The sequence below is a fragment of the Argiope bruennichi genome, chromosome X2 (genome assembly GCF_947563725.1).
Source record: "Argiope bruennichi chromosome X2, qqArgBrue1.1, whole genome shotgun sequence".
Classification (NCBI taxonomy): Eukaryota; Metazoa; Arthropoda; class Arachnida; order Araneae; family Araneidae; genus Argiope; species Argiope bruennichi.
In genome coordinates, this window is record NC_079163.1 from 65,726,675 (window position 1) to 65,751,517 (window position 24,843).

Here is a 24,843-nt window from a genome sequence, read left to right on the forward strand (position 1 = left end):
AAAATTAATTTTAGATAGAGTAAAAAAATATGAATAAATGATATGTGTACAGCCTCATAAAGTTTTAGTAAAGACAATATATTTAGAAATAGTCAATTTTACCACAAATGTATTCATTGGTTCATCACTATTCATTTCAAGTCGAGTGATAAGCATATAAGTTTTATAGATATCAACAAGTTAGGAAAAATCTTTGAAGAAAAAGTTGAAGATTTCAGAGCATAAGGGAGCATTAGTTTTAATTTTAATTCATGCTCCAGCATTTGATTTAATTCTCTGAAATATCACTGCAAAAAGTCTGTTAAAATGCTATTCTAACTCATAAGGAATTTAGTGCACTCGCCACACAAAGGAAAATAATTTTGACTTTACTTTTTTTCCTTCTTTTTGGTGATCCCATTGATGATTTATTTTATACTCCAACTGTTTTATTTCAGCTAGATCATCTTTACCAGATCCATATTTTGTTATAGTCTCATGAAAACGTTAGGCAGATAGCAATAGCATAGGAACCTTTCTGGAGAAATGGTTATCAGACTACATCAATTTACTTTTTTACTCCATTTTGTTGATACCAATGATGATTTATTTCTTACTCCAACTTTTTTATTTCAACTGGATCATCTTTACCAGATCCATATTTCGTTATAGTCTCATGAAAAGGTTATACAGATAGCAATAACCACGGAACCTTTCTGAAAGAAATGGTCATCAGAAAACTTCAATCGGAAACCAGTAAGTTGAAACTGACAAATAACATCGAAATTCATTTCTATTTTATTTCTAATTTCAATAAAATCTCTATCACAATTCATAAATATCTGCGGTAGAATTAAATATCAATTAAACTACATCAAAAATAAGATTAAAATATCTGAATTTCTCTTCCAACATATTGAAAGATTTATCAAGGAGGGAGATGACTATGTGGTGAAAAGCTTATAAGCCAGTTAAGAACTACGCTACCCGAGCAATTGCTTTTGTATCGTGGTCATGTTACTGGGCTGCGAAACCACAAGGTGCCAGGTTCTATCCTCACTCGTAACAATCCGCCACAACTATTATCGAAGCTCGTCGGTAAGGTAAAATAAGAGTATCGTAAATACTGCTTTATATTCTGGAATGAGTTTTGCAAAGAGTGAAATTCATTGTTTCAGATACTAGTTATGTGTGATTTACTTATTGATATTAATTTCTTGTTAAAAAAATTAAATATAATTTTATAAAGAAGTTTACGTAAAGTAACAAAAATGTCACTTTATAAAATTATCAGAAATAAATGATGGCACTAAATTGTTAAATATTTACCGCGACTTACGTTTTTGCATTAAGGAAAGCTGAACAAATGAAATTTGTGACTGGATGTTTAACTGAGACAAAACGAATAATGTGGTCAAATTATCTAACAATTAAAGGTCATGGAAAGAGCAAGATAAAAAAAATTGGTATAATTTGAAAGTTATGTTTGAATTTACCTATTTAAGCCAATAGCATGCTAGGAAATAAATGATTCCATACAATTACTACTTACTTGCAATTTTCTTTAGGCAAACATGCAACCAACAGGATGGGACCACTACACATATTGTTATCAATGTTGTAAAGGCTAGTAAACCAATGCATATTGACAAAATAATTATCTTCTCGTTTTCAGTCAGCTGGAACATCCTGAAAATAATAGAATTCTACTTTAGTAGATTTAAGTGATGGAATAAAATGCAAACAAATACAGATTTTTACATTAAAAGTGTAATTAATTACATTAAAAGTGCACTGAGCGCATTTCTCATACAAAAATCCATTAATAAAAGAGAAAAGAGAATTCCTTTGGGGAAAAATATGGATATTGGGTTGATTGCTTTAATAGAAAATGTTTTCAAACTGATTTTTGTGAAAGACACGAGTCAATTAATTTGGGAGTAAAAATAATTTTCAATGGATTATAATACTTTTAATCAGAAATATTCGAGAGTAATATTGATTGCTTGATGAATGACACATTATTTTTTAACTTTCATTTAGGTATAGTTCGAAGATGATATCAAGGTTACACATAGCAGTAAACAATTTTATGCCTCTTCAGGTTTAAGTAAGAATGACCATCTGTTATTATTTGTGTTATTAAGTAGATGCATTAAAACCATACCAAACATACAAGTCAGAATTTCATAATTTGCTGAAAATGTTTGCAGACTTTTTGTCTAATTTTTTTTTACATATTTGTCAGGAAATAAACAGTCACTCTGCACTTTTTTTTCATATGCTTTTGCTTTCACAAATCCCATGTAAAATTATTAATGAAGAGTGGAAACTGCTTTTTAAACCCCTTCTTTTTTAATATCGGATAATTTAAAATTTTATAATTTTGATCAAAAATTAAATTTTTTTTTATATGTTTGACAAATTAACGTCCCTTTTTGAAATGCGTTGGAACGAACCTTCACATTTTGATGACAAACCACGTTTGTGGGAAGATGGTTGATCTTGAATCTAGAATCCACGATTGAATAAAAAAAAAGTTCCCATAGCTGCCGAGGAAGTTGCAATAAAAAATTCAACAATGCCAACAATTTCCTTTTTTCCAAAGGAACATTTTTTTATTTAATCAAATTCTATACAGAAATTCAAGTTATGAGACATAGGTTATCGAGATAAGATAAATAAGCGCACTCAATGCTTATAAATAATTATTATATTCATATTTAGACAGTAAGGTGTTGTCTCCGGTGCTTTAAAATAACCCTCGTGTTGTTTCAAAACGAAACATGAATCAAGCAATAAAAAAAATAATCCTGTATGTTTGAAATATATTAACGATGTTTCTCTTCTTCTAAGCATACTGTGAAACTAATATAATGACTTTTAAACATTTATATTGCAATTTTAAATATAAATCAACAGTAAAATGTTTACTGCATATAATTTCAAGTCATTTTGACAAGTTTAAAAATATGTCTTTAGAAATGATGGCTAGTTCAAATTCAGAAGACAAATTTTTCCCTTAATAGGATTATTTTGTGCTTTTCATTGCAAGGCTTGAAACATTATTCAGTAGGCATTTTTTACAATGAAAATCGAATAATGGACGAAATACTCGCGTTATAAAGCTCCTTACCCTTTCAATATTTCTTTCATTTCTAAAACTATGTACAAGTGCAAGATTTCATATGCTCAAATTTCTAAATAAGTAAACTATATTTTGAAATTTAGTTTCCAAAGTTGTTCCGATTTGAAGCACTATAGTATTACGAACTGTAATCGAATGAAAAGTTCGACATTTGAACCAGCAGCTCTTAAACAATTTTGAGCTTAAAAGTAATATTCTAAACTTTACTTAGTAAAAATAAAAGTAAGACTTAGCGAAACCTGCGATGGAAAAAAAAATACTAGAAAATTTGCAAACAAAATAAAGTTATTGTTATATCGGAATAACTTTCTGCATAAGCAATCAATGTTAAGAGTTTTTTTCAATAACTACCTTCCTAATGGGAATTACGAAAAGCAGCTACATTCTGAGTTTTTCTTCTGTCTCAATGTTCCAATTTTAAAGAATTCAAATGTGCTTTATTTATTTTTTTTATATAATTTTTCTCTTTGTCATGGTTTGAAGCTTGCTTTATTAGAGATGTTTGATTTAGTATAGAATTTTTATATATATCGATCTATTTATAAACCATTCGGAGAGTAAAAAATTATTCCAATTGTAGATGGCTTCTAAACAAAGTAATTCCCACAGAAACAATAATTATTTTGCAGTCGATCCAATTTTGACATATTGAAATCGAATGATGTGTCAGCAGAAATTTCGGATAGTATTTATTTAACGATTTGCTGCCTCGGAGCCACACGGAAATCGCAGTTGCACTTTAATTAAATAAACATCCGTTTTGAAATTACACGAAGCGACCGTTTTAATTGTGGGCAACTTTCCAAACCACCACATCGAACGAAACTAAACATCCCTGTTGATTGAATGGGCAGTTCGATGGATATTTGATAAAATCTGCTCAGATTTACTGCATTATACAGCCAGCAGCAGTTAATAAGACAGGCTTTTAAGGGTATTCACCTAACTGATAAAAAATTGCATTTTTAAAGTTGTGCCCTCTTCATGAAAGGCAAACTTCAAAATTTAATAAAATCAGATAGGCAATTGTATGAAAATTTGAATTCTATATAGATTTACATTAAGTTAGAAAATTAAATTTTATACTGCCCCCATAGGATAAAATCGTATATATAGAATAAAAGCTTATATTCATCTATGCACACACAAAGTTTCAGGATTTTATTTACCAAATTTGCAGAAATATTAAAAGACAAATTTATGAGCTCTTTTATACTTTCGACTGGTGTTTGAACGAACAAAGTGCCTATTCTTATTTAATGTATATACATAAAATTTGAAATAATTGTTGTTTGTAATATTAACTAGATCTTAAAGCAGATTATATGCAAAATTATGATTCATTGCTAAATGATGTCGTTCTTATATTTGCCAAATAGGTGAAAAATTTGAAAAATCCTCAGATTTCGCACTTAAACTTTTACAGTTTGGAAATGGTTCATGATATTCTGAAGTTTCTACTACAGGACCCCGCAAACACACATTTGATTTTGTATACAAAAGGTTATATCATTCTGGTTGTTTGTTTTTGATAGAGAACTTTTGAAGGAAAGATCAAATTTAGTGAAAAAAAAATGTCTCAATTAAAATATTGAATTGATGCTTTTTTATGTGAATCCTTAAATTTTAATAAGAATTATCACTAAAATTTTTTTAAATGACACATCCCGGTGTCGTCTTCGTCATTTGACCGTCATATCCTTCCGATTTAGAAACGAAAGGATTGAAAGAAATCATTCTCACTTTATTCTTTTACATAATTTTTTAAATTTTTTGAGTAAAAATTAAAAATGATGGGCTCTAAAGTACGGAAGTATTGTGTTTTTTATTTATTTATTTGATTATGTATTTATGTATCCGAGGGGGAGAAAACATGCGAAGAAAAACATAACTTTTTCTTTGAAGAAATCAAATTAGGCATCTGAGTTTACAAGAAGAGACTGTTGTTGTTCCCATGTTGATTGTTAATGCATGATATTGCAAATGCAATGACTACCTTTCCATTCGTGAAAACGAGGGTATTGATCTGCACCGATGTTGAGTTCGAAACTTCACAGAGGAAGGTTTCCCAGAATTCAAAAGTCAGTTCTTAATCCTAGAATAATTTGCTCTATTGCAAACTTAGATGCTGTTTTCAGATTTGGTCTATTAAATCTGCTCGAAAATCGGATCACTCTTATGAAGCCGAAGCCACTTCATATAATGGAATTGAATCCTGCTTATTTCGAGAAGTGAATTTAAAAAGGGATTTATAAATGTAAAATGAACAAAATTAGAAGATTTTTCAGACTGTTGATTGTATTTTCAGATGGCAAATAATTTTCGTATCATTAGAGGTCGCTTGCATAATTTTTGTAACGAAGGTTTTCTTTACTATAGATACATAAATCATTTTAGTTATGAGTTTCATAGCTTTTACGATTTTTTTTACAGTTATGTATTATGTCTGTTATAATTTCAGTGAGATTACATTTTTTCTAAATTCCAGGAAAGGCACGAATTTGTAAAGAAATAATGAAGAACCTTACAGGTAACGCACTTTTCAAGCGTAGTGCTTGCTCTGTTGGAACTTTTGTCTTTTTAACACAACGAGAACTGCAACATTTAGTTTTGAAAGGCCAAATCGGTAGCAGTGCAGGGGTTTAGAATATAGAATTTAACTGCTAAATACATATAATCTGTTGCAGTAAACTCAAATAATGTGGGAAAATGAAAAGTTAACAAGCGACTGACATCGTGACAAACAGATGACAGAGACGTTGTGCTATTTCGCTGTTTCTAATTGTCCAATGTTTTTTCCCGCTTTAAAAGAAAGGCTGAATTAAATACATGAGGATTTTTTGGTATTTGGCGCTTCAAACACCTTGAGTTTTGAATTCTTTCACCAATGACCTGGCCAAACGGCCGTGTATAAATTCTACACTGAAGGGTCGATTTCTGTTTCAAATGATGGGTGCGCGATGTAATGCGAGGACACTTTTCGTGATAACTTATTTTACATTCTACACCATTAGATCGAAACAGCTAGGATTGAATTTGTATGGTCATTGGGTCTGGGATTCACAGGATCAGTAGTGACGGGTCAATCGCTTTTATTGTTCGTTATGACATGCTCTTCCTGAACCTGGATGCAGCGCGAGAATTACAGAAGTCAGGATATTAGAAAACTTTAAGGTGTACGTACACACTAGATTTTTTTTAAAATTTTAACTTTAAAAATCCAGTTTTTTCACAGTAGATCATTAATATATGTTTAAACTCATTTCAGTGAGAAAAAACCATATTACACTAATTATTAATAAATATTTAATGAGCTAATTAGCACATTTTTTTAAACATGATATCTTAAATTCTAATTTGTACGTACACACAATTCTAGTTGGAAATTATGCCTAATATTAGTCATCATGTTTTCTGCCTCAATCAAGTTATAAAAATTTATAGTTTTTTTAACAATTTTTTCATTAACGATGTATAGAAAAAGCGAGATTTTTTTCTGTAATTTTAACTTTTAAATAGCTATTAAAAATTTATTTCTATAAATATGTCTTTGATTGAGGCATAAAACATCCGCCATTTCATTCAGATTATTTTGATACATAAATAATTGTATTTGGTTAATTTCTTGTTGAGTTATGATTGTTTGAATGAATCAACATAGTGGAAAAGTATCATTCTTCATAAAATGAGTTAAAAAAAAAAAACGTAACTAGAGATTTTAATGAAAGCACCTCAAGAAAAAGAATTATAACTCGAGAAATATTTCGAATATTCACAACATCTTGGTATCGTTTGAAAGCTAAAGGATCAGAGAACATTATTAAGCAATAAAAAAAATAATCGATATTTTGAACGATTTTCGAAGTTTCAAGTGTGTACATACACCTTAAGCACGCAATTCATTTACAATTTCACACAAACAATTCCATTTCAAAAAAGCAAGTACAAATAATGAATGAATAAAGGAAATAGAGGAACAAACAATAAAGAAAAATATAATTGTAGGAAATGGAAAAGGGAATAAAAGCAAAATTAAATGACAAGTTATCATGCAAACTTTTTTTAAATCTAAAATTGCATTTGAAAAAGAATAAATACACATATAAATCTATAGAAAGAAAATATATAAACAGAAGGGGGGGGGAGACTTTAAAAAAATGAAGGAGGAAAAACTGGATAAATACACATATAAATCTACAGAAAGGAAATATATAAACAGAAGGGGGAGGGGAGAAGAGACTTTCAAAAAATGAAGGAGGAAAAACTGAATAAATACACATAAATCTACAGAAAGGAAATATATAAACAGAAGGGGGGGGGGAAGAGGCTTTCAAAAATGAAGGAGGAAAAACTGAATAAAACATCTGCATATCAGATTGAAATTTTTTTAGATGACAGAATTTGGGATCGGAAGTAATACTGACTATAATTACATATGTGAAAAATAATGCAAATGACAACTTATTAAAAAATGCAGCTGGCTTGTCTTTTGGTGAAATATAATATTTTTAAAGGGTTTTGAGTAATCTTGCACAAGCAGATAATTAAAAATATAATGCTCTACTTTTTTTTTTATTTCACTTGTGCAACAATTTCACAGCTAACTGAACCGTTGATAGAATTTGAGTAAGTAACGTTCAAAATCTTCATAACCAATTAGAAATTGAGTCACTTAAAAGTGCAGAAAAAAAATTCCACCCAGTATTTCACTACCCGAAGGAGTTTTTTTTTTTTTTTTGTTTGTTTTGTAAACTAGCTTTCGATAAAGAACCATAAAATTGGTTCTATTGACCAATAATTCATTCAAATCAACAAATTTAAACATATTTTACACTTCGTGCTACTGATAATATAGACCAAGGTATATTTTGGTGCCCGAGATTTGTTTTTGCCTTTATATGCATTTCATGTGCTGATGGCAAATACGACATTTGCCCTTCTTTTGATTATAGAATAGGACATTGGTATCATTCACGTTGACACAGTAGACAAAGTTTAGGTATTAAATTAAAAAAAAATATTTAATAAAACTGTAAAAATTTTAATTACTTGAAAAAATTTAGCAACACTTGGAAATCTACAATAATTTAATTAAAAATTAAGTAAGAAAAATAAAACAAAAGGAAAAGTTATTTTACTCCACTTTGAAAGCTTTCATTTGCCATTGATTGAACTTTGTTTGCACAGTTTCTTTGAAAATTTCAACAATATTCTTTCATCATATGACTATCCCATCTGCCCAAATATTGTTCTACTTTTTCATGTTCTGTCAATATTTCACCTTGTTCTTTCATTTGCATCACTAACATTTTCAAGGAAACGGCCTAAATGACTGTTCAAGTAATGAATTTTTATGCTCATATTACAGACAAGGTATCTGAAGCTGTTAAACATTATTTTATTAAATCAACATAACTTTCAACCTTGAGAGTTTTCAGAAAATCATTGACAGCTATAATAAATAATATGCGCGCTTTCTGCTCATACATGGAATCTTCGAAAAGATAATCATTAATAAACAGTCTGATTTGAGGGCCTTTAAAATTTTCAACTTTAAGGTTTTTCTTAACTTATTCCGTCTACAAAGCAAGATCTATTCTGTACACGAACTTTCACGAACTGTTTCATTAACTCTAGTTTAACATTCCTTGAAGGCAAGATGATTCTGTCTGTTATTTCTATTACTAAACTATTTCCTTTCAAAAGTATACAGGTTTAGCAGGACTTTTATATCTATTCAATTCTTCTTTAATTTGGTATGTGACTCAAAGGGATTAACTGAGCAGTTAACAATCATTTGTATCTTTGAAATAATATTTAAATTAGGTACAGAACATTTTAAAAGCAATCATTTCACATAAAAAACAAGAAAACACACAAAGATGAATATATGCAATGATTATCAAATACTGTAATATCTTGTCCAATACCGACCAAATAAGAGATTAGCGCAACAACACAATTCTTTTATTTACAGCCTTATATATATATATATATATATATATATATATATATATATATATATATATATATATATATATATATATATATATATATATATATATATATATAAAGAACAACTTGTTTTCCTCTAGGTTAATATTATTTTCAAAAACAAATAACAGTTCAATCGCGAAATAGCTCCTCGATCAAATCGGATAATAAGTCACCAAAAAACCGCTAACAGGCTGTTAGCTCTTAACGGCTACTTCAGGGCCGCTTCAGAAATCTATCGATCTTTAGGTGGACCCTAACACAGAAGTCCGGAAAGCTCGAAACAAGGAAAGTTATTATTCACTACGACGAACCCATTATGCGCTGTCTATCTGTTGACAATCGCAAAATCCTCTGTTAACATTTATAATTGTCTAAATCGATTGGCATTGAAGTCGTAGAAATAAAAAGATTTCTTAAAAAAATTCTAATAAAGATTGCTCACCAATTCTGGTTACAATTATAAAAGATTGGAAAGTTATTATTCACTACGACGAACTCATTATGAGCTAGCTGTCTAACTGTTGACAGTCGCAGATATTTTAAAAACAAAAGTAAAATCCTCTGTTAACATTCATAATTGTCTAAATCGATTGGTATTCAAGTCTTAGAAACAAAAAGATTTCTTTAAAAAAATTCCAACAAAGATTCTTCACCAATTCTGGTTACAATTTTTTGGCAATGTTCTACCAAAGATCATTAAGATTTGATTTACCCGTAATCAAATTCAATTTTTTATTGGCAGACAGTACCAATGTAAGAAAAGTTTTGGATTCTATTATTATATTACATTCTGAGGAAAGAATATAATCACCTCATATAATGCAATTTCCAATTCCGGAATATGCGTCAATCCTGAAAAATTCATAAATTGCAAAGAATCCTACAATGCTACTTCAAGGACTTGCCTTAAGAACAAGAGATTCTAGAATTCAACTTAAAGAACACATTATATTATTTGAAGCTCGTAGGAGAAGTAAAGGAAAAGCAGCATCAGTTAAACACGCAAAAGCAACAAAAACGTTTCTTTCCGTTGGAAGTAAAGTGGATGTGGTTGAGATACTCGATCTACTCTTAATAAATTTACTGAAAGATTACAGTCAATCTGCTAAATTAGTGGGAACTTTTCAAAAAAATTGGAAGCTCCATGCAATTCTAGGAGTTTCCTTACCCCAACAAACACTTGCTCAGATGATTCTAAGAATAAGGGGAGGGGGAAACCATTCCCTAAAATGATTCAAAGGACATTCCGATCCATATGAGTGTTATAAATGGAATGGGCAATTTTCAATTCAGTCAGAATACTGGTAAAGGATAATTGGCCTATCATCGTTTTTTTTTTTTGTAGAATTACATTTCCTTCTTGGCCTTTTCTTCTTTATGTTTCATGGTCAAGTCGCTTTCTCATGATTTTCCATTTGACATCATTCTTATCTCAGGTCATTTTTTTTCCCAACGATTTATCTCATGAGTAATGATTTTTAACTTCCCTTTTCTTTGCTTCTTTTTTCCTTATAATATCTTTCTTACAGTGGAACTGCGTGGTATTAAGAACTAAAAGATTTGGTTTTCTGTTCCTCCTTTCTCCACTACGAATTATTGGATGTAAAATTTTAATTTGTTCCATGCATTTTGAAAAAATTGCGAATTTTTAGTGCATAGAATTTAATTTTAGCATAAATCAGTTTCCATTTCAATTTCATACTGCTACAGTTATTCCGAAATAATGAATGTTTTCTTTTATGAATTATATTATTTAAAATCATCATAATTTATAGTGTTTTATATAAGTACATATATGACAATTTGCCTTTTATTCTGGACTTCATTTTAAGCCAAGAGAAGCAACTGCTTTTAAATACAGCCTTTCATTTCAATCAGAACATTTTATTCAATTTTGTATCTCAAAATAGATTTTAGATTAGAAAAGTTTTGTGGTCGTTTTTAGCAGAAGATGCTAATATTGTATTTTAACATACAGTAATATCTTAAATCTTCTCATTCAACTCATTTTAAGCCGAAAGTTTTAAAGATTAAATAGAGAATATGTTTTCAATGGTTTTTTTTGTATTTTTTTCTGTAAGATTACTGCCCATTTATATTTAATCGATTGACTACATTTGATATAACTTTGAAAACATGTAAAGTGTTTCCTACCATGAAATATTTAATAAAACAATTTTAAGACAAATTCATACAAGATTTGGTATTTTATTTACTAAAAAAATATGAGCTCTAAATATACTTTAATAATCCTATGATGTTTTATTAATTAAAAAAATTATTTACACTTTAATTAACGAAAAGAAAATTTACAGGAAATTACCGTTACCACAGAAATTACCATTTTCCTTGTAAATCGAATGGATCGATAGCAAAACATCGAGCAGCTAATTATGAATGTTAGAATGTGTTACAAAGTTCTTCCGAACAACATGGATGAATAAAAAGTTCCTTTATTTACGATATGACAAGGCGGTTTTTTTTTCCCCTACTAAGCAACGTAAATATGTCTCTACTCACCTGCCTTTTTTTAGCGCATCCCGTTGCGCAAGTACCGGCACCTGCATCCTTTCGCAGCCGAATGATATCTGTCTGACATCAATAAAAGGAAGGTTTACTTTCCTTGCCTTTACATTTTATCGTGGAGATAAGCTTATGAGGAGGATTCATTTCAAACTAAAATAATTCCCCTGTATTATGCATCTAATACTTTCGATTAGAAATAGTATGCTTATATAAGCGAGATATGTCAGAATCATAAGCGAAACAAATACATGATATTAGAATATCAAAATTCTGCAGCTGTAGTATATATATAGTCTGAAATTTATTTCTGTATTTGATTTATTTAGTTATATTATACCAATGAGTTTTGAGCGAAGTCAGAGACATAAAATAATTTTTAGAATAGCGTTCAATTTAATAAAATAAATTGTTTAAAAATCCATCGAGTTAAAGAAATTTAACAGAAAAAAATAATTTCTAAAAGGAAGTAGTTGAATAATCTATGAAAAAGAGATTAATTTGATTAAGTAAATCATATTACAACTGAATCAGTATAATATTTATTTCAAATTATCATTTTTAACACACAGGATTATGTTATTCCATGTGCCACGCATAAAAAGAAGAGGGAAAAACACGAATACAGAAAATTACATGAGAATCGCATTTTCATACAGAAAAACTATCTAGAACCATTTTAAATGAACTGATAATTTTTATACAAAGAAATGTTAATGAATTTAGATCTGTCAATACAATCTTAAGAAATTTTTTTAGAAAAACCTCTCGTCATAAAGAGTATTAATAACATTTTGTTCCCTACTGTATTTTTTAATAAAATTAAGAACAAAAAGTGTTAAAGAAAATTACATTACACATGCGAAATAAATGTCTCGGCATTTTCTATTCATGTAATTTTTGCTAAATCTTTTATATAATGATAATATACTTTTATGGTTAGCAACTGTTGATGTAGCGTGTTAATATCTTGGCGGTTATTTTTAATTAGAAATATTCGTAAATTATTCGTAAAATAAACTTTTAAAGGAAATCGTCCCATGAATAATTTTTGTTCATGTGTAAATTAAAGAAAAAAAAAATGAAAAGTATCCGAAAAGTTGTGAAGTGACTGAAATTTCTATTGACTGGAATTTAAAGAAATTACGCTGATACATTAACCAAGCAGTGTTTTCAAGTTAGGAATAAAAGAAAAAAACAATAGGTTTAGTTTCTGTTTTGAAAATAAACAAAATGGAGAACTAATAAAGCATAGTATCCGAGTTCTAAGTACGACCAGCTGCAAAAGCTATGCATAAACGATTACGGTGCTCGAAATAATGGTGTTTATTAACTTCGTCGGAAGGAAAGCTCATTGCTCTGCCAAAGCAATTCGAATACATAGGAAGGTTTGCAGAGTGCTATAAGTGCAGCAAAATATCTCGTTAAAGCATTTCTAATATGGTTCAGGTCTGGGGAACATTCTGGCCAATCTCATGAGGGCAGTTATCCAACAAACGAGCTCTGTGTGATCCAGCATTAAAATTTCGTAGGATTAAGGAAGCCACTGCATTTATCTAAACACCTTTCATGCCTATTATCCTTGCTCTGAATTTGTCTTTCGAATTTGACAAAGCTCTCTCCGAACATCGGTACTGATGTTGCAACGATGTTTTCTGGTTCAAATTTTAATTTTTCTTGAATATTTTTTAAACTCCCCAGTTCTCACACTACACATATCTAATTATAGAATATAAAATTCCTTATATTTTCGAGCTTTTATTTTTCTTCAAGTTTTAGTATTTTTGCAAATATGGGTTTTAAACTACTTTTTCGTTTTCAGTAATTTACGACCCCCTAGATCAACAAATACGCATGTTACCAAAATGAAAAAATAAATTTTAATAATGTGCTTTCACTTAAAAAAATCCATAGTTTAAACACTATTTGTTATTTTTTTATTAATTTTTTACACTTTTCAACAGTTCTCCCACTCTCTATACTTTTGCGATTTTCACCAATTAAACGTCGTTTTTGACCCCATGTTGTATGGTGATTCTTTATCCTCCTGATGCCTACTATCACCGGTCTGAATTTGTCGGTCGAATTCGGTAACACCCTGTATATGTAAAGATGCTTTAAAATCAAATCTATTGAGTTGGAAACATATGATGAAGTAATGTTACATTTAACAAGTTGTCAGTGAATGATTTTTTTAGTTGTGGTTCAATTGCACTGGCTCCATACTAAAGTTAATGAGCTTTAAAATCTTTGAAATATTTCTGCAGTTCGCAAATAAAATTTTGTTCGCATTGGAATGTTCAGGACATCACATTTTCTTTTAATAAACAGTGGATATAAATAATTGAATATCTTAAAAATGTCTTTCCAGAGTTTAAAATGTACAATAAGTTCCAAACCGAAGAATTTTTTTAAAAATTTAAGTTACATTCTGTATTTCAAACAACATTATTTACCAGAATTATCCAAATTAAAAAAAAAAATTATCTTTTGCTATTATTTTTCTTTTGAGCGTCATGACAAAGCAGTTTTAAATTTTATATTCTTTCTCTGTTAATATTTAATTGAATAAACTTTGCATTCTCCTATTTAATCACACAGAAATAATTTAGAAGTACTAAGTGAAATGAAAATGTACTTATATTTATGTTACACTAAAATTTATTTAGTTTCTATAATAAATTTAATAGAACGTTTAAAAATGTTGTAAAGAAAGCAACAATTTTCCCACATATCAAATGTATATGAAAACATATTATAAGCGAAATATTTTCGTAAAATTTCATTTTAATTCATTACTCTCAATCTGACAACGTTTTGCAAGGAAACTAAATTATTTCTATAAGGAATAACTATTAGAGAGCACGGTTCTATTGATCTAGTCTCATTTACGAATTCCTGTAATTTAATCATAAATGAGGTTTGATCACTAGAATAGATATTTTCCTAGGAAATAATTTATAGATGGTGTGTTTCTCATCAAAAATTCTATTTGAAATATTTCTGATCAATACCTAAATTGATTATTTAGAACGGATAACTGTGTCATGTCTAATTTTTCAACAAGTACTGTAAAACATGATCTGTTTCTTTCATTGATTTTCTCATTGATTTCTTTCATTGATCTGTTTCTTTCATGATCTGTTTCTTCACATTTAATATTTTTGTTTAGGATGGCTATATAGCATCTGATTCCTTGTATAAAAATATCTCCAATAGTTTACACAAATATTTCCCCACACACAATTTAACTTCACTTCAAAGACCAATTCCTATTGAGTTGGCAATGCTAGTTAACTCTCTTAATCCTTTAAAGGACCATTTTTTTCTAGTCATATTATGCTAAAATATTTTTAGGCTTGAAATTAGAATAAGGAAAGGGATTTATTTAGCTTAATAGATAAATTTAATTTGTTTTATTAATTTGATTAATAAATAATTAAGTAACAAATCAAGACGCATTATTTTGTGTGAGATAAAGAACTGAAGCATCTAAGTTTCTGTCTTTCTAAAAAAATTTGTCAGAACTTATGCCAACCTACATAATTTCATACAAAGATTGATAAATTTGGTGGGAAGCATACTTCCCACGGTCCTAGGGAAGATAATTCACGAGAAGGGCAACCGAATGCTTTCCTTGTGCCAGTAGAAGAAAGCAATTCTTCCCGCATGAGAATTTTTTTTGAAAAAATCCCATAGATTAGAGGGGAAAAAAATATTTTCATCATTCCCTTTGCATTTTCTTTATCTCTTAGTGACATTTGAGAAACGATTGCTTTCCAAGTGTAAAGTTTTGTTATACATGAAATATATTTTCTAGCAACAAAGCAGGAGAAGAGTTAAATTGAAATCATAGCTTTATTACTATGATTAATTAGAGTGCTCAGTTTTCAACCACTTTTAAAATTCCATTGTTTAATCCATGACCATGGAGAAACACACACAGCAAAGTAAGTCAGAAAATAGGAAAAAAGTTCTTGGAAACATATTTAGAGATTATATAACTTCAAAGTGGAATCACCTTGAAATTTAGCTGAGCAAGCGTTTATTTAACTTGGTACTAGACAACTTTAGGTTGGGCAGAAAATAGTGACTGAAAGCTTGGGAAAAATCAAAATTCCCCTCAACTCAGAAGTTAAAACAAAATTTGTATTCAAGTGATTAGAAAAGAAAGCGGACAAATTGAATTAATGACATATATTTATCAGCAGAATTTTCTAATTTTTTTTCCAATCCCATGTTAAAATAATATAGATGATCCTACTGAAATTTTTATTGCTCACAATTTATTACAGTTCGAATTCAATAAAAAGACATACTGATATGCTGTATTTTTCAATATCTGTTGCCATGCTTCTTTTAAAATGACTATTAGAAGAACACATAATGCTTTCATTTCTTTTTCTAAATTAAGTAGGTTTTAAAATGTAGAATACACTATAAACTCCCTTCATATCAAATTCTCATATGTCTGTTGCACTTTTGTCAGTTAAGAATGACCCAACAAAATTATTTTAATAATAAAACTTTATAGGCATATGACGAGTCCTTGAAATAAATTCTGATTATATACTTTCATTTATAAATGGAGGCATTCGATGACTGAGTCAATCGAAATCATGCTAAAATATCACAAATAAACATTGTAATTATGTTTTTTGAATGGATATGAAAAAAAAATGAAACTAAAATACACTGAAATACTATCAAAAAAGTTTTTTTTAGAAAAATTGATTTCAATGTAAAATACAAACAAAGCAGTAACCTAGCAACTTAGTTCTAGTCAATTGAAACTTTTAAAATCGAAACAATTGATTTCATTGGTCGATTTGGAAAAGAACACTATGGATCATCTAAGTAAGCTCTATTCAAATTTTAAAATTTCACATTTCTCACTTTTAAGGCATTCACTTTCCTTTCACTTATTTCTCATTTCTAAGAAACATCAGTTGCTTCTGTATCGTTAAAAATACTCTTTTTTTTCACCAGCAAAGGATTTATAAAAAAGTTGGAGCACAAAAGTAAATTAAAAATCCACAAAATGCATTAAAACAAATGAATGATTTTACTTGTAGCAAAATTTGTAGACACCAAAACATTTCAAAAACGGACTAACTATCTATATTAATAAATTTTATTTTATCTCGCATCTCTACAAATAAAAAAAGACAAATGTGTGTGTTGTCACCCTACAGGCCAGACCGTTTGACCTATAACTTTCAAAAATAATACATATATAATTTGGAGGGTGGTAAAATACATATCGGAACAATTTTTATAATTTTAAATAAATATGGAAGCAAATTCTTTTTTTTTTGGGGGGGGGAGGGGTCTAGATAATTTCCGGAAATATTACAGTAAAAAACACATTATCTTAAAATTCAAAAAATTATCTTTTCAATGATATCTATTTTTTGCCGTTTCAAATTATTTTCTAATTTTAATCAATTTTTAAAAAAGTATTTTAAGCGCATTTTATAAACAAAATTTATTAAAGAGAAACTCAAATCGTTTTTATTGTTGTTACTAACATTTAATCCTTTTTCTTTCGATTGTTAATGATATAAAGGTATAAAGATTCAGCTTATTTTCTCATGTTGAATAGATTTCAGTTTAAATCATAATTTGAATTAAATTTTTGAAATTTTGTTGTACTTGCAATTAATGTTTAACTTCAGAACTAATCAATGGTGGAAACTTTTTAAAATGCGCTCATTTTTAAACACTGCCATTCTTTCCTGTAATATATTTGGACTTATAAACAATATAGACACAAAATTAGGGAAATGCATAGCACAATGAACACAGAGGTATAAGGTTTCTAAGATGGAATAAGTTAATGTCTATCAAAATTTGAACTATTTTGCAGAGAAAGCTATTCAAACATATTACTACAAAATATTTAATTGAAATTTTTTGAAACATTAAGGCTATTAGCAAAATATTAAAAATGGATTTCAAAATTCTTATATTAGTGCTTTTTACATCATAGTTGAATTTCAATCTAACAAAAATTGGAATTTTACTTAAATGCAGCACTAGTTAAAAAATAAATCATTTTTGAATAACAGATTTTGAGCTGTATTAAATTAAATATCTATTATTTTGGTGATATATCTGCATTTTCTTTCTATTATCTTCATAAAAAGAGGAAAGAAAATTTCTAAAGCAAGCAAGCAAAGATTTCAATTTCCGTTTCGATGGATGAATATTATTAAGAAATCGGTTTAAAGTGAATTTTCCTTGAAAATGGATGGAAAAATTAAGAATTTGATAAAAGAGATGTTTATTTCAGAAAATTGATATTTAAATGAAATATAAATTTTTAATTTTAAGATTTTGTGCTATCTGTAGGTATAGCAGACACAGCTGTTTCCAGGTATTATACGCTAATGATCTGTTCTTGTTTGATCACCACATGTAAGTGGAGCAATGCGCGGTCGTGTGACCTTCATTTGAGAAAAAAAAAAATCGTTATTTTTAGCTGAATATTGCAGAAGCATTTAAGGGAATTTCACTCAGACTTGATAAGGAAATCATTTTTAATCAATCTACTGAAAGAATGCTTTGCACTGGCGAGAGAATTTAAATGGTGTTAGTACATTTGAAAAAATTAATTATAAGTATCATTTATTGTGTATTGAAAAATGCCTTGTGGGCTTTTTAACTTTTATCATATCAGACCTCTTAACAAATTCGTTTCCTGGAAAAGATCTACAATAATATCTTCATTCTGTTGTGCAAAACTTATTCATAGAATTTCCAGGGCATATTTTTATTTTATTTTTGAATTGGCGATTACTTTAAAATTGGAGATAACATTTGATGCATTGTTAAATCTTCTATCTATTTTTACTATTACAATATCAAGCACAGCGTTAAAAAATTACATTTCAATTCATATATTGGGTTTTGTACAACATCTTCGAATTCCTGCTCTCAAGGAAGTTTTCTGAAATGTTTGTTTTGTTCTTTTGCTACATTTAAAAAAAGCGTCAAATTTCGATCTTAAGCTTCGAATTTTTAATTAAATTGCAAAACTAAATGTAAAATCAAGAACAAAGGTTTTTGCTTGCAAAATTTTGTTGATTTCATTAATTTGTGAATTTCTAAACCACCAAAGTTGATACCGCTTTTCTTTCTGGACCTTATCAGTTTGACTTCTTTATAGTTTTATCGCATTAGAGACTGCTACGAGGCCAAACTCATCTTTTCAAAACACTTCCACATCTTATCCGGGAATCAAACCTAGTCATGCACGCTACCTTCCCAAATCTAGTGCCTTTCTTCCAAATTAATATCTATATTAGAAACAATTATATCAAGAAGAAGAAAATTATTTTCTATTAATATTCTTGAATTCTAAGAATAAATATTTTTATTCTCACATTCTTTTAACATTCTTACTTATTAAGTTAATTAATTTTCTTTTATAAAAAACATGGTTGTCAAAACAAACATCAAAGAGTCAGATTCCGTTAACGATATTCTACGTAAGGTGAATTCTTAATCACATCTATAATACATTTTAATTTCCAATTAAAGCCCAGATATTTCTTTTTAATGACATTCATCGTATCTCAAATTTTTATAAAAGTTTGCTTAATTTTTGAAATTTCTATTATTTACTATTTTTTAAACCTTCATGATTATAAATACTGTAGAATCTAGAAATTAATATTTCTTAAACTGACGGATAAACGGTGCTATCTGTATGCATTCAGTATTTTATTAAACAAATATATTAATTTGTGGTTGAGAATTAAAATTATTAAAATATTATGTTGTCGTCGGGAACAACAAACTGTGCAAAATTTCAGAATCCTAGTAGATCAGAAAATGAATGAAAAAGTTCCAGATTTACAAATATGAAAAATGTTAAGTAAAAACGAGTAAAAATTACTACGGAATGACAATTTTCAGGCATGCCATCTGTTTTATTTGAGAAAGTTACCAATTTGAAAGAAAAGGAAGTATGAGTAATTGTTATAGTATTTTCTTATTTCATTAAGTACATGAGCGAAAACATTTTTATTGGAAACTACAATTGTTTGTTATGAAGAAAAGTAAAAATAATACTTTAATGTATTTATTTCCTTTATTTTTATTATTTGTTGAAACATTTTTTGTTTGTTTTTGAAACGAAACGTAATGAATTTTTTTTGATATGCCATATGCCCTCATCAAAAGACGGGATTGAGACAGTGGATGCAATTTTGTCAGGAGCACTTGTTTTTGTTAGCCGTTCGTATTATGTTGTAGTTATTTAGTATTTTCATTTGAGCTTAGAGATATGAAATTGAAAATATACAATTATTGTGGGGCACAGAAAATTTCAAATGTATATTTTCGAATCGCTATAGAGCAGAAAATTTCAAATGTATACTTTCAAATCGCTATACAGCAGAAAATTGCAAATGTAAATACTTTCGAATCGCTATAGATCAGAAAATCTCAAATGTATACTTTCGAATCGCTATAGCGTAGAAAAGTTTCAGTTGGTATATATATAAATAATAAAAAAACAAATATGATAATATTCTCCGATTTGACCCTGCAACTAGCCGCAATAGGAGGGATTTACCAAAAAAACAGGATTCCATATAGTTTCGTGAATTTGTTTTTACAGAAAATTAAATAGAAAGCTAAAGAAAAGTCACAACTACATAAAATCATCGAATCAAAACATTTCCATCGAATAATGAAGAAGGAGAATTATTCTAAAATCAATGAATCTGGTTTAGCTTATGTTGGTCTTGTGTCCCGGATCTGCTCATGACATTGCATCAAATATTGTATCTTAAATAAATAAACAAGGATTTCAACTTGAAAACATAGACGTCATTGACTGTGATAGTGCTAATATTAATGCCGAGTGGAAAAGTGATGCTATTAGTGAATTTGAAACTATGTGGGACTACCACTGCAACTGGCTGTTTACTTCAATTCTTTGAGTTAATTCTCCATCATATTTTCCAGCACTCGAATGGGGGGGGGGGAATTGATCCAAGATCATTTTGTGGAACAAACGGCGAGAATCTCGGGGTGTGAGAAAAACTAACTGTCAGATTTTCAATCAACAGACTGCATAACACCAGAAGGAGCAGAAAATGTTTCAGCAAAGATCAGAAGTGTTTTTTTTTTTATCAGGGAATCAAAGTGATAACTATCTAAATGATTTCTAAAATCGTTATTTCGGTGGAGTTGCACATTCAAGATGACTCACTTATACAAACAGAATCTTTAGTTTGTGCACAAGTATGTCGAATCCTTCAGATGGCTGGATCGGGTTTCAACCTTCATTTTGAAATATTATAAGTAAGTATGTTTGAAATTAAACCTTTGAGTACATACGGCTAAAACTCGTCTAATGTACCGAAGGGACCTCCGTCTAATGTCTGCTTAAACTATTAATGACAAATTTAATTCGTCAATAAAGCTTTTATTTAACTTTATTCGCCTTTATAATAATAAGTTTAATAAATCCTTACTTTTCAACCTTATTTATATTCTATTCCACGCAACACCAAATTAAATCTGATCTAAACACAAAATTCCATTAAAAAAAATTCCTTTCCTAAGGGGTTAAAGACAGTAAAAATACTACAGATAATCCCTTTCATGTGTATAGAGCAACTGAAACATATCGTTACTTGTTTGGCAATCTGTAGCAGGATCGATTTTTCTTATCGAACGGAACTCGTCCTTTGTCCAACCCGAAAACCTATTAATGCCCATTCTTTTTGATGAATTTAGTTATATTAACGTCCCGTTTTGAAGTAACACAAGGGCTATTGGGAGAAGATTTAGTTTGGTTTAGTTTAGTTATATTAACGTCCCGTTTTAAAGCAACACTAGGGCTATTTCTATAGGTGGAAGGACTGCGTAATTTTGATCCGTGGTTAGGTGATGAGGGCGACACCCCAGTAAATGCCACCCCAACGGGAGGACTTTTGACTCCAAGGGATTTAATACGCACCAGATCCGCTTAAACGGCGATTCCTCGGGAGAATCGGGTTTCAAACTTGCAACCTTCAGGTCCCTATGACAAGATCTTGCCACCAGCCACCACAAAGATTATTTTTAATGAGAGGAGACACATAAGAGAGCTATGAATGAAAATAATTTTAATAGCCAGGAAGTTCTGTTTCGAAAGATAAAAATATCACGAAATTTATCATTGCAGCTTTAAAAATCGAAACCTTAGATTACACGGGAAGCACAGATATATTCTCTACGCTTTCTTCGGAAAGTTATTAACGAAACATAATATCTTTCCTAAAATCAGGAGATAGACGAAGTTGGATAAATAAAAGTTCCTCTACAGTATGCAAGTTGTTGAACGACGAGTGAAGTTAGTGACGAAAGCTTCCCTGCAATTATGCGGATCTCATCCAAGAGATGGCTTCATCATTGAAATCCAGATCTATTAAACTCTAAAAGTTAAAAAAAAAAATCGCCAGATTATAAGGTTATTTTTTAAAAAAAGTCTTGAAACAAAGGGGCTTATGAAGTTGTATTGTATATATGTAGGTAATCAATAAAGTAAGTTCTGTCTTCCATTTTCGCCACGGAATACGAGCATTCGTTACTTCCAGGTTCCGCGTTTTTCTGCTTAGACAGTGTCAAGCAAGGAAAGGCATTTTCAGATCCGCCGACTTAAGCGGCGCTTGCTTGGTGAGAATTGAAAATGTTTCAAATTATCGAGAATTCCACCACATACTAGATACGAACGGCCATCCGATTTCTCAATGCGAGGAATACCAAAGCTCATGAAATTCACAGACAGATCCGTGAAGTTTACGGACCCAATGCGATGAAAGATTCCATGGTCAGAAGGTGGGCGCGGTACTTCAATGAAGGGCATGAAAATGTTCACGATAACGAACAAATTGGGCGCTCATTCCTAAGTGAAGGCGATTTGACTGTAGCAGTTAATGCGAAGGTCATGGAAAACAGACGATCCATCATAACGACACTTTCCCTGGAATTCCTCCGGTTTTCCATTGTCACTTCTGCATGAAACTGTACCCCAAAAATTGTGTGCTCGGTGTGTACTTCACAATCTGACAGAGCAATGGAGATAGAAACGTTACGGCTAGACTTCTTGACAATTCAAATACTTCTTGGTTAAGCCAACACCTTTTCTCTTAATAAATCTCAGCTCTTGTGTAGAAAAAATGTGGGATCTCTCTCCCTCTCTCTCTCTCTTTTTAAATGTCCTGATGAACCAAAAAAAGCATAGATTCATATGCAGATTCTTTAAAAATACAAAAACCTTTTATCCTAAGTCATTTAGATTCAATTCGAAGATACGATGCTGACTTACTAATCGTTTGCTAAAATAAAAAAAGATGGGATCATTTTCCTTTACTGTCATTTATTTCGAAAAGTTTATCAAACTCTTACTTAAGTAATATTAAAGTAATTATTTCTAAAGATTTGCTTTCCGAAGAATCTAAAAAAAGTGACGAATAAATCATAGCACTAATTCTTTTTGGAAGAATGTTGACTAAAGTCAAGATAATATACCTCCTCCAAAATCTTCAAAATATGCATTCAAAGGATAAATAATTAAATACTAGAAAAAGAAGGGATCTTTAAATTTATTTTAATAATTTATATATTGAGAAAATTCGTCTCTGGTTTGCTCCAATCGTCACTTTTTTCTTGTTGTTGTCATTCATCAGAAATTTTGCATATTGTAAAAGCCCGAAAATAGATGTAAAACATTTTTTTTTTTTCTAAAATGTTTCTTGTTTGCTGAAAGATGGTTAAAAGTTTCCCAAGTTAAAATTTAACAAACATATAGCTTACATTTAATTAAGTTATTTAAATTCTTAATTATTTTCTCCTTGAAGAATTATTCAAATATCATACAGTATAAATGAAGTACAAATTTTATTTTTATGTTATTACATTTCATTTGCTGATAGCGTTCACTTGTGACTAACATTTATTTTTTTACGGCGTATGCTATATAGGGGCACTGTTCTGCAAATACAATGAACAGTCATGTTGCTTAAAAAGTTTCACATTTATTCATATCTTATATAAAATGTATTTTCTAACATAAAATGTCATATTTTTACATTTCAGTGATGCATTTCAAGAAAGTACGAAAAATTTTTGAAGGATATTGACCACCATGTAAGAAATATATATAAAAAAAGGATGATCTTCTTAAATGCTAAAATTTAGAATCTTTTAATAAAGTAGAAGAGTTAAACTGGTAACTCGTTACATATCCTTGCGCTAAAAAAATAATTTTCAATATTAGTGTCTAATTTTATTAACTTTCAAAATTCTAAAGTTTAATGATAATTATAAAAAGTATTTTTCATAGCTATGGGATCCTCATAAGACGAAATTCTTTTATTCAACTCTCGAAGAAAAATATTTAAAGAAAATGTAAAACTATATTTAATTAGCACATAATGTCTTCTAGCTGAACTAGGAATTTCCAATGGATCGAATAAGATCCCATATATTTTGAAGTGACGACGTTTTAAGAATTATTTCTCTTTCTTTAGAAAAGAAATAGATTTCTTTAAAATTATTTCTCTTTCTTTCTTCCCTCAAATGTTCCATTCCCCTGGCTTTGTGTGTGTGTAAGGGAAAGAGAGAAAAAGCGTGGATTTGAAACTCGTGGGTTTTTCTAGGGATATGGGATAAAGAGAATGAAGCCAACTGTAATGACAGCTGTTCTTGATCGACCTTCAATACAGTCATCGCAATATATGCCCTTGAGTCATTCACCTATTGTCATTTTGCACGCATTCACAGATTCTTTTTCAGTGGGGGATATACTTCTAAAAACATTGAAATAATTTTTGAAATCATAGAAAACCGATTTTAAACACACGTTTAATTATCAACCGACCGATAACATTACGCGTTAAAAAGGAAAAATTTATTTTCAAAATAAGAAAGAAATTTTTTTTAAGTAATTTAGAAGTAGGATTTTAATTATTTTTTTAAATTTATCTATATTAAACTACATCATAATATAGCATCATAGACTGGAAACTTATTTAGCGTAAGTGTGAATCAGGAGATGCGTGCGCTAAATCGTGCTTTCCCGATTATACAGTAAAATAATTGCGCTCTTTCCATGTGCCAGTCTTTTTTTTTTTAATCTAAAAGTTGATTGAAGACTTTTTACTTGAAAGGTATATAAACGCTATATTTTAGCT

The 24,843-nt window shown here is 29.5% G+C and overlaps 1 protein-coding gene across 1 annotated transcript in view; it reads right to left on the reverse strand.

Moving 5' to 3' along the window:
* Positions 1-24,843, reverse strand: part of LOC129960094 (synaptotagmin-A-like) — a 66,197-nt gene that overhangs the window by 29,544 nt on the left and 11,810 nt on the right. Inside the window, exon 2 of the mRNA XM_056073201.1 lies at positions 1,532-1,668. Within this exon, the coding sequence (XP_055929176.1) occupies positions 1,532-1,667 (136 nt within the window). The 5' untranslated portion in view covers position 1,668. The remainder of the gene's footprint in view (positions 1-1,531; positions 1,669-24,843) is intronic.